Raw genomic sequence first — 10,659 nt, 5'->3', positions numbered from 1 at the left:
AAAATATTATTTAATTAATTATTAGTATATAAAATTTATATATTAATAATATATAAAATTTATACACCAATGTTACATAAAATAGAAACTCAATAAAATAGCCTTTTTTGGGTTTTTGGGACAAAGAAGTGATAGACATTTGAAACCAGAAAAAAAGACTCTTTCCAAGCTGATTGGGTTCATATTGCAATAGAGTCAATAATTTGACTTGACCTGAACCACCAACTTTATGATGACTACAGATTCACATTATTTAAAAGGATTCGCTTGTGTTCAAAGCTTTCTCTGTATGATTGATGATACATGCACTGCACAAAGAAATTAAAGGAACCTTTGTTTCTTGTACTCCAATTTGCCTGCTGAAGAGATAAAGATTAAAGAGAAGATGAACATCATCAAAGGTACCGGTGATAACAAGGACGAAGATGTTCCTCTTCCAGGTTTTCGATTTCATCCAACAGATGAAGAGCTGGTGGGGTTTTATCTTCGACGAAAAGTTGACAAAAAACCCCTCAGAATCGAGCTCATCAAACAGATTGATATCTACAAATATGATCCCTGGGATCTCCCAAGTATGTTCCAGCTATCGTCTTTGATTATTAGTTTGTCATGTTCTTCAAAACATGTTTTAGTTTTCAATAAGGAAAAACGGTTCAGGTTTGCTTTGAAAGATTGAAAAGTTCCAAAAAAAAAAATAATAAAAATAGCTTATAGCCCGCTATCTGGTATTTAGTTTTTTTTTTTTTTTTATTTGATACTGTTAAAATTTGACCCTGATGATTTAAAATAAAAGTTCAGCAATTTATTTACAGACCACAACGATTGTTAAACTTTTTTTTCAAAAAATTTTTTGAAAAAAATTTTCAATTATTGTATTTGTGGAAAATTAACATGTTTTGTTTAACTAGGAGTTTAATCTGAATCAAGCACCTTTTGAAAAAATGAAATAGGTAACACGATAATTGTGTATTTACATTAATTTTAATCAGAACTAAACTATGGTTTTCTTCTTACTTCACTACTGCACCTTGAAATGTTTGTTCTAGACTCTTGGTTGGCGTAGAATAAGTTTCAAGTATTTCATTGTGATAGGCAACATAATTGTTGTGAAAACATAATTATTATGGTAAAATACTGGACACTTAATTTCAATGATGAAAATTTACATTCTGACACTCTCAAATACAAATATATATGGTTGAAAATAATTACCTTTTTTTTTTTTTTTTGGTGATAAATTGGGAGTTATGAAGAAAATGTTGGTTTTTCTATTAGAAAGAAAACATATTTCTTGAAAACCAAGGGGAAATGATAACTTTTTTCTTTTCTAAGCCAAAAGAGTTTTATTAAAGCCAAGAAGGCTGTAAAGCCAGTAGCAAGGCTGGTAAAATTAGCAGAGTACAGATTAAAGCCCATGCAAATACAAAAATATCTTTGTCTGATATAATTTCATGATCAATGAAGCAGAACCTAGCATTGCGGGAGAGATTGAATCATATTTCTTCTGCAGAAGAGGAAGAAAGTACAGAAACAGCATTAGACCAAACAGAGTAACGGGATCTGGATTTTGGAAAGCAACCGGCATTGACAAGCCTGTTTATTCACTTGGAGGAGACCCCCCTGCCTGCATTGGGCTAAAGAAAACATTAGTATACTACGTCGGAAGTTCTGGCAAAGGAACCAAAACGGATTGGATGATGCATGAATTTCGCCTTCCGACCGGAAATGAAAGTAACACTAGCACTAGCCTTTCCAACCCCACATCTACTGCACAAGAAGCTGTAAGCAAAGCATCGTATATAAGAAATTTCAATCAAACGGACCTTTTTTTCCTTTCCTTTTACTAAGCTTTCTTTCGTGGGAATAATTTATTGTTAAAGTGATGTTGGATTTTTTGTGATCTTATATTTAAATTGGATTTCTAAACTTATTGTCAATTGCTTTTATGTTCGATGTTTAACATGGAAGCTCAAATTTTGTTTTGTTATTCTTGCTTGTTATTTGTATTCATTATTTTTTAAAATTTGTTATGTATTCGTCTATACGTGATGAAAATGCATTAAAATGATGTTATTTTACATCTATTAAGTATTAGGTTTGATTTTTTTTATTCAAATTGATATCTTCACTTATTATCAATTAATTTTAAGTTAAATGCTTAATTTTTATGGATGCTTAATACTATTTTGGGATTGCAGGAAGTATGGACTATTTGTCGAATTTTCAAGCGGAACGTATCACACAAAAAATACACACCAAATTGGAGAGAACTCGCAGCTAAACGTCCTTCAACAGGCACACCTAGCTCTCAAAACTGCAGCGTAGAATCCAACAGTCATGAAAATTACATTACTTTCGGCTCTCAAATTGTTCAAAATTATGATGAGAAGCCATTTGTGAATCATATGATGAATGGAAGCAGAAGCCAATGGCATGCAGAGCAATCGTGGAGCATAGCTCAACCTTCATCTATGGCATCATCTTCAAGCTTTTCAAACGGCCGAGAAAATGATTTCTTCACACATGCGAACTGGGATGAGCTAAAATCAGTCGTAGAGTTTGCTCTTGATCCTTTTCTTATGTAAACTAGGTTAATTTCCTGCTCTTCGCTTTTGCCACTTATATAATATTTTGTTAATAGAAATTTTGATAGAAATTTACATATGATGCAATAGTTTAAGATTACTACCAATCTTGAAAAATTAAAAGTTTTTAATTAGGGATAACAATGGATTGGATCGTGATAAATTTTTGTTTGATCGGAATGCAATCCGATTTTTAATATTTATATCTAAACTCGATCTGATTTGATATTAAAGTATTATTGTTTCATATCTGGCTTGTATTTCATAAATTGTAATAGATTTTATCTAAAATTAATTTAATAATTTTAATTTAATATTATATTTATAAAATATTATTTTTTAATATAAATTATATCTTAATTATACACAAAGATAATATTTTTATTAAGTTAATATCTTAAATTAAAATATTGAATAGTTATTTTATTAATATAATGCATATATATAATTCAATAAATAATAAATAATTTTATATAATTGGGTTGGAGCAATGCCACCTAAAACCTGAACCTGATACTTGACATTTAATTTTAAAAAAAAGAAAAACAACCTAATCGAATTAAGTTGAGTCAAAACAAATCAAGTATAGATTATTTTCCTGTCCCTACTCTTAATTAGCAAATACTAAAAGTTTTTAATAATATAATCCCATTAACAATCTTGAAAAGTTAAAAAAATATTTTACTATTGTCAAAATATCAAAATCACTTATTTAAATTTAATAATTATTGAATATTAAAGAACTTTAATTGAAGTTGATATATAGAGCAATAGCTCAATCCGACTAACAATCTTAAAAAATTAAGAGCTTGTAGAAATATTAAGAGCTTTTAATAATTCAACCCCAATAAAAATTTAAAAAATTACCAAAAAGTGTTTACTCTTATCAAAATATAAAATTGCTCAGTTAAATTTAATAATTGTTGAATACTAATTAAGAAATTTGATAGAAGTTAATATATAATATAATAGCTCAATCACACTAAAAATCTTAAAAAATTAAAAGCTCTTAGTAGTATTAAGAGATTTTAATAATTTAATCTAATAATCTTAAAAATTACAAAAAAGAATAATTATTTACTCTTGTGAAATACTAAATTGTTCTCAAACCCATATATCCCAAGACACTTGTCAACAAATCAAAGTTGTAATTAAGTTTCATTTATAGGTTAAATATACATATTTAACTTCTAGTATTCGAAAATTTTCAATTTTTCCTCTAATTTTATTTTTATATTGCATTAATTACATGTCTATCTTTATTAATATTTTTTAATTCAATTTCCAATTAGTAAAACCCTTTAAAATCCTCCACAATCAAAAGATTTATTTCATTGCCCAAAATGACATGTGCCAAGTGAAGAATCTTTCTTTTGATAGTAAGTTATAGATAAGGTTTTGTAGGTTGTAATTGAATTAATTTTAATGAGATTGTATTACTTGGTAATTTTGAATATTATCGAATAATACACCCAGACTTGGTTGTTATTCAACCTTAGGAATATTAAGGTCCAGTTCTCCTTTTCCTCTTGGATTTCTTTAGATGTAAAAAAAATAATATACAAACAAAAGAGGATTTCTTCCCATAATTTAGCATGATGTTATCTATAACAATATATTAAAGCAATTTCTGGACTGCAATTTTAAAACAACTCACCTTTGGGTTAAATTATGATTTGAAGGGTAATGGTGGAAGCAACAGTGGTTTGTAAGGTTAATTACAGAAAGAGATTTGATATGTGGGGCTAAAAAAGTTGTTAAGATTAATTGAATAATTTTAAAAGAAGCTTCTGGAGGCTTCATGACTAAACAAGAACAACATAGCTTTGGTTTGAATCTAAAATATGAGAAAGCAAAATATGAAACCCCTCCTAGCATGTTTTACTCCAAAAGGTGACTACCTCTCTATTTTTTCACCGAATGGGACCTTCAAAGTATTTCTTTGTATCCTTACTTACATTTTCATTTTTTTTAGAAATTTTTTGTTTGGATTGTTCTTTTTGAAAATAAAAAGAGAAGTTTCTCGATTAAGAAGCTTATAGGCAAAAAATTGGTAGCGCCTAAAACTCTTGTAAAGCAATTATAAATCTTTATCGCAACCATTTCAAAAAGACTAAATTTGCTTTCATTCCTTTTTATTTGGTTCGTAAATGAAACTCCTACCTAGGAAGGAAGAGATAGAGGAATTTTTGTTTTTGAACATCCTCCTCTTAGTCAAAATTTCTTGGAACTCTACTCGTCAAAGTTTACTATTATTATTATCGTCCACCATAGAAAATGTTAGTGTCACCTTCATTTCCATCCTCTCAAGTAATCCCATCTTGTTTTTGTCTTTTGTTGGCCAGTTATTTAGCTATCGGTGACAATATGGAACCTTAGAGGTTTAATTTTATTGATCTTGGTATTATTACTCCATCTCACAAGAAAGTTATCAAATCTTAATTTTAAAAAGCAGAAGAAAATTAAGAACAACACCAAAAATGAGAACTAAAAGAAAAAATGGTAGGCAAATTCTTACCTTTGATTTGTGATTTTATTTAATAAAATAATTTTTGGTTTTGCATTTTTTTTCATCATCTAATTGCAATGGCATGTTATAGATCTTAGGATCCTTACATAGTGGTTTAGTTTATCATGTTGGATTAATTTACATTTATATTTCTTATGTTTAATAACTTGCCCCATGAACTATAATTTTTTTTTTTTAAATATGAAGAGGATAGAAAAGGTTTATCATTGATCTTGCCAATTTGCAAATTTTATTGCTTAATCTTGATGAAGTTATGTTATTTTTTTATATTAATACAGCTTTAGTTTCATATGGCTTGAAAGATTTAATTCATTTTCTAAAAGAAATGTTTTACATTGATGTTTGAAGGAAAATATATTTTTGAGAATATAAATACTTTTATGTTGTTTCTCATATGAAGTTGATCATATGAATACAAATAACCCTAACTTACATGGTTCAAAGAACCTGAATATTTTTATCATAAAAAGGTTGCTTTTAAAACTTGAACCCATAACCCAACTCATCATCAACCAACCTCTTAATTGTGCCAATGCTTAAATGCTTCAGATAAGTGAATTTTATATCTCAAGCTTCAACCAATTAATATGCACTTGTTCATAGTATAAATGATGTTGGTAAAGTATCATAACACTTAATAGTTTCTTTATTTATCTTTTTTTTAAAAAAAAAAAATAATTTCGCATAAATGAATATAAGATTTTTAAGTGCTTTGAATATTTTTGTATCAATGTGATCAAGAACTACTCTTTGAACTCGAACGTATTCAAGTAACTTAAGTCTATTTTTGTTTTCAATTTCTATATGCTTTTTAGTTTTCAAATGTATTAGAACCAATCTCTAAACTTTGTCTTGCTATGACAACTGTTAAATATACAATAGCATATCATTTAATTAATTCATTTTTTTTGTTGATTATATAAAGTAATTCTTATTATTTAGATGATTAATGTTTAAAACATTTTTCAGGTTGATTGCCATCTTGACACTATTAGCGTAGTTACGGGGATAATAGGCTATGCGATATTGAAAGTATTCACTAATCTTTTTACTTTTTCCCTTATCTATCTATAATATTGTATAAAAGTTATCATTTACCTCTCAACTTCTCAATTTATTGTACACATAATCATTATATTTAAAAATAATTAGAAGGGTAATTAAGGGAGGGGAGAAAACATAGAGAGGAAAAAGAGAGATCAAAAGGAAAATTTTTAGAAATGCATGGAGATGCTTAACATTTTGCTTTCCTCATGTACCAAATATGTACGGCTTCTAGAGTTTTCTAAAGATACATTGGCTTACAACAATTTTCTTTCTTTTTAGGCCTTTATTCTTTCTTTTTTAATCAAGGTAATTTTTTTGTTCTCATTCTATCAATTTATTAATTTATTTAATCTTTTTTTTTAGTTTTTAATTGTTTAATTGATTTATCTATTAACAATATTTGGATTCAATACTACATTTGACCATTGAATGCTAATATTTTCTCTCCCCAAATCCCCTTTTCTTTTTTTGGTTCTCTTTGGTTTTTTTTTTTCTTTAACATTTACTCTTCAAGAAAGATACCCATAAAGATTACCAATGTATGTTCCTTTTTTCAAGTTTTCTAGTCTGAGTTTTTAGTTTTTAATGTATTGGGAGACGAATGGGTTGATGGGTATTTATTGCTTTGTCATCATATGATTTAAAGTTTGGATTTTTTTTTCATTTTTAATTTTGTTCTAATGGTTTATTTGATATTGAAAGGAATAAGAAGGTAAGGGGTTTTGAAATAGAGTATGTTACAAGAACTAGGTTCCATGACATCAATTTGGCTTTAAAAAAAGTTGAAAAAATAGGTTGGTTTTCTTTCCTCTTTTCTTTTAATGTTAGCAAAGAGAAAGGAAAAGAAACAAGGAAATAAACTTTCTATTTTTTCATTGGAAAAAAAATCATTTTCAATAATATTAGCTTTTTACATTTGTTTAAATAATTACATGGTGTTACGGTGATTTGTCCTGGTAGGCTCAAATATTTATTGATAAATATTAAATACCTTCTCATTGTGTGTTTTTTGGTCTGTTTTTTCTTTGAAATATAAGCTATATTTTTTTTTTATCTCCTGCTTCTGTTTGATTTGTTAAAAATAATTTTAGTTAGAAGTTTGAAAAAAATAATAAGTTTGTTAGAACAAATAACTATATTCTCTTAAACTGTCCTCATATTATGCTTAAAAAGAATTATTGAAACAAATAGGGCCAAAACTTATGTGTTGTTATGCATGAATTAAGATGAATTTTGTTAAGATTGATAAAGTTTGTCTTATTTAATCATTGATCTTAGAGGAAATCATCTTTAAATGCAAATCCCAAATGAGATTGCTCTGTTCATCTCTGAAAAAAAGTGATTTTATTTATGTTTTGAATTTTAATTCCCAGAATAGATATTTTAACTTCGACAAGTTGGCAGAGCTTGGTTTCTTACCATGCAAATTAGCTCATCCATCTATTGCAAGATGGAGTTCCATCCATTTAACTTATCTTTGTGATGGAATGGATGTCTTTATATTGTTATGTGATGTCTCTATTGATATTATTAATAATGGTTGCGTTTTCCATTTATTGGGATGTTAGGACAAGTTACTAAAATTGTTACAAGAAATCTTGATAAAATAATTGATGTTAATTGTTACTCTGTTGAAACTACCAAAAGATCAAATTTGCACCATAGACCCGTTGGCATTGAAATTTAGGGGCTGACAATCAAATTCATCTTACTTGGTATGGCCTTTGATTCGTCTGAGGTATATTTGATTACAAATACATTGAATTGGTATACTTTTTTAATTTGAAATAGTTTTGTCTCAACAGCTGAACATGATTTGGTATACTGGTTTTGAATTTTAGGCTTAACAGTTGAACAAAGACATATTTGAAACCATATACTAATATGCTTTGAAAGCTTTTTTTGATATAGCTAAGAAAGAAGGCCCCTATGAGACATATAATGAGAGTCTTGTGAGTAAGGTAGGTGATTTTCATAATTTTTTTGAAATGCATGCAAGTATTTTGGATTTTAGTTATTCCATGTGATTATAATGTCTTAAATGTTTCATTTTTTGTCGATCTATTTTGCTCACTATTAAGTTTTTTGTTAAATTACAGGGTATTCTTTAGTCCGACGTAGGGTGTTATTTCTTCAAATCAGTGGAATTGGAATGCTCTTGGGGATATGATAGCTAAGAATGGAGTGAGAAATTCACTTTGGTTAGCATCTATGCCTACTGCTTCAACTAGTTATATTCTTAGAAATAATGAATGCTTTGAGCCATATACTTCCAATATCTATAATTGTAGAGTTCTAAGGTGATAATTCTTGGTTTCCTTTTATTCATCTTCTTTCATTTATTTATTTTTTATTTCTTAAAACTTATTTTTTGTCTATCTTTAATAGGGAGATTATGGTGGTGAATAAGCTTCTTCTTTATGACTTAGCTGAGATGGTTCTTTGATCTCTTGTTATTAAGAACAACATAATACATGAGGATGGTTTGTTGAGAATATTCCAAAAATACCTCAAGAATTGAAAGTAATTTACAAGTATTAATTATTGTTTTCTCCACGGTCTTCCTCTCAACTAGAGCCCAGACATTTATTATTATTTTTTTTTACCTTTAAATGTGAACTCTAAAGCTAACGCTTATATTAATATATACATCTATTACTTATTATAAAAAGAGCCCCAAACTCTAATTTTCTACACACGTATTGAATGTTTTAAAAATAAATTATAGGATAGATTTGGGCAATAAAAGTTCTTTACACTATTTACTTTAAGAAGGTGAAGTTTCTATAATTTTAAAGGTGGATTCTTAAGCTTGGAGTCATCAAAGATATGCCTTTGGCTTTACATGTGATAGAAACTTTAAAGATATGAAGGTGATTTGTTTTACTAGTTTCTTCTGGTTTATGGTAAGTTTTCTTTAGTTTTTAAATTCTGGGTTTTATTTTTTTTAGGCTAGATTTTGAGGTTGTATTTCTGGGATTATTAGAAAAAATGGGTAGGTTTTTGTTTTTTCTTATTTGTTGTTATTATTATTTTTTTTTGCATTATATTGTTTTTAATTTTTTTGTGGGGTTGCTTTGCAAAGCTTATTCCTTTTTTTCCCCTTTCTTGGTTATATGAACTATAAAAAATTCTATATATTTCTTTTAAATGAAAAAAAATGTCATATTATTTTGTTACTATACTATTTGATTATTTTAAGAGGATTTTTTTATGGATATATAGTGACATCTTGAATAAGGTTTGCTCTTTCCTTTAGTATAGATTAATAGTCTTTATCTAATTAAAGAAAGGTTCTGGTAGTATGTGGAAATTAGTAGTGTCTGCTGGAGAGATTTGATGCATGCTCATGTGTAAGGTATATTTCTTCAAATATTTGGCCATTAAGCATCAGGGTCAGTTTTACACCATTTATGATTTTAAATGTTCTTTGTAAGTCTCTGTTGTAGACACCCAATTTGGTCCAGGCCCGGATCAGTTAGGCCTGGCCCAAATGGGTAAGCCCAATTCGGTTCCTATTTTGTATTATTTTTATTTCTTTCGTATTTTATGTATTTTATTATTTATTTATTTATTACTATGTATTAATATATGTATATCTTTATTTATTTATCTATTTTTTTATTTTTCTTTCTGTTAATATTTATATGTATAGTTATATATTTATTATTATATTATAATTTATTTATTATTATTATTATTATTTTATATTTTATTTATTTTTGTATTTGTATTTATCTAATTATATATATGTTATTATTATTTTTATTTATTTATCCTATAATATTTTTTTTGATTTATCTGTTCTAATTATCTATTATTTTTTTTATATTTATTTGATTTTTGTTTTGAAAGGTTGAGATTAAAGCTGAAGAATCCAACTGGGAATGAGGATTTAATCAGAAGAGTCCAGATTGGATTCAAAGATTGAATCCCCGTCCAAAGAGGAATTGGGATTGATCAGAAACTCCTGATCAATCCCTATATAAAGGACCCCTGGAACAGATGCAAACACAGAGAACAAACAGTAAGCAAAGCTACTGATTTAAGAGAAAATGAGGCGTATAGGAAGCTGAGAAAAAGTTTAGGAGTGTTTGGGGAGTTAGCAGAAATTTTTTGAGAATTTTTGACGATTTTTTTTTCTAGGAATTTTTGAAAAATTCCAGATTTCGATGAATTTTTTGGCAAAGTTTGAATTTTTTGGTGAAAATTCTGGCCAACCTTGAAGTTCCGACGACCTGCCTAATTTTCGGTGAAGAATCCTAGAAACCGGTGATCATCCGACCAACTTTTGACGAACTTTCGACGAAAAAATCCAGAATCCGGTAAATCTTCAACCGGAGTTCTTCGACCTTTTAGAGAGAAGGGAGAGGAAAAAGGAAGAAGAGAGAGAGAGGGGAGGAGCGTTCTGTCGAAAAACAGAGGGAAGTGCCTTTTATACCCTCTCAAAACGACGTCGTTTTGGCCTTAAGTAACCCAGAGGATCCGCACGTTCTG

The 10,659-nt window shown here is 28.2% G+C and overlaps 1 protein-coding gene across 2 annotated transcripts; it reads left to right on the top strand.

Annotated features, from left to right (window-relative positions):
- The first annotated feature begins 283 nt into the window (after positions 1 to 283).
- Positions 284 to 2,685, top strand: LOC111300223 (transcription factor JUNGBRUNNEN 1-like). 2 transcript variants are annotated; one of them, XM_089746929.1, is made up of 3 exons: positions 284 to 572; positions 1,465 to 1,781; positions 2,199 to 2,685. In XM_089746929.1, the coding sequence occupies exons 1-3, from the start codon at positions 386 to 388 to the stop codon at positions 2,583 to 2,585; spliced, it is 891 nt and encodes a 296-aa protein (XP_089603055.1). In that variant the 5' UTR covers positions 284 to 385; the 3' UTR covers positions 2,586 to 2,685. The 2 variants fall into 2 exon arrangements, with proteins under 2 accessions (XP_089603055.1, XP_022751599.1); XM_022895864.2 differs by having other exon boundaries at positions 285 to 572; positions 1,468 to 1,781.
- The last annotated feature ends 7,974 nt before the right edge of the window (positions 2,686 to 10,659 follow it).

The sequence above is a fragment of the Durio zibethinus genome, chromosome 18 (assembly GCF_047325235.1).
Source record: "Durio zibethinus cultivar Kanyao isolate XHJ-2024 chromosome 18, ASM4732523v1, whole genome shotgun sequence".
NCBI lineage: Eukaryota > Viridiplantae > Streptophyta > Magnoliopsida > Malvales > Malvaceae > Durio > Durio zibethinus.
The sequence above is the reverse complement of the archived record's forward strand: the minus strand, read 5'-3'. Positions and strand labels throughout refer to the sequence as shown.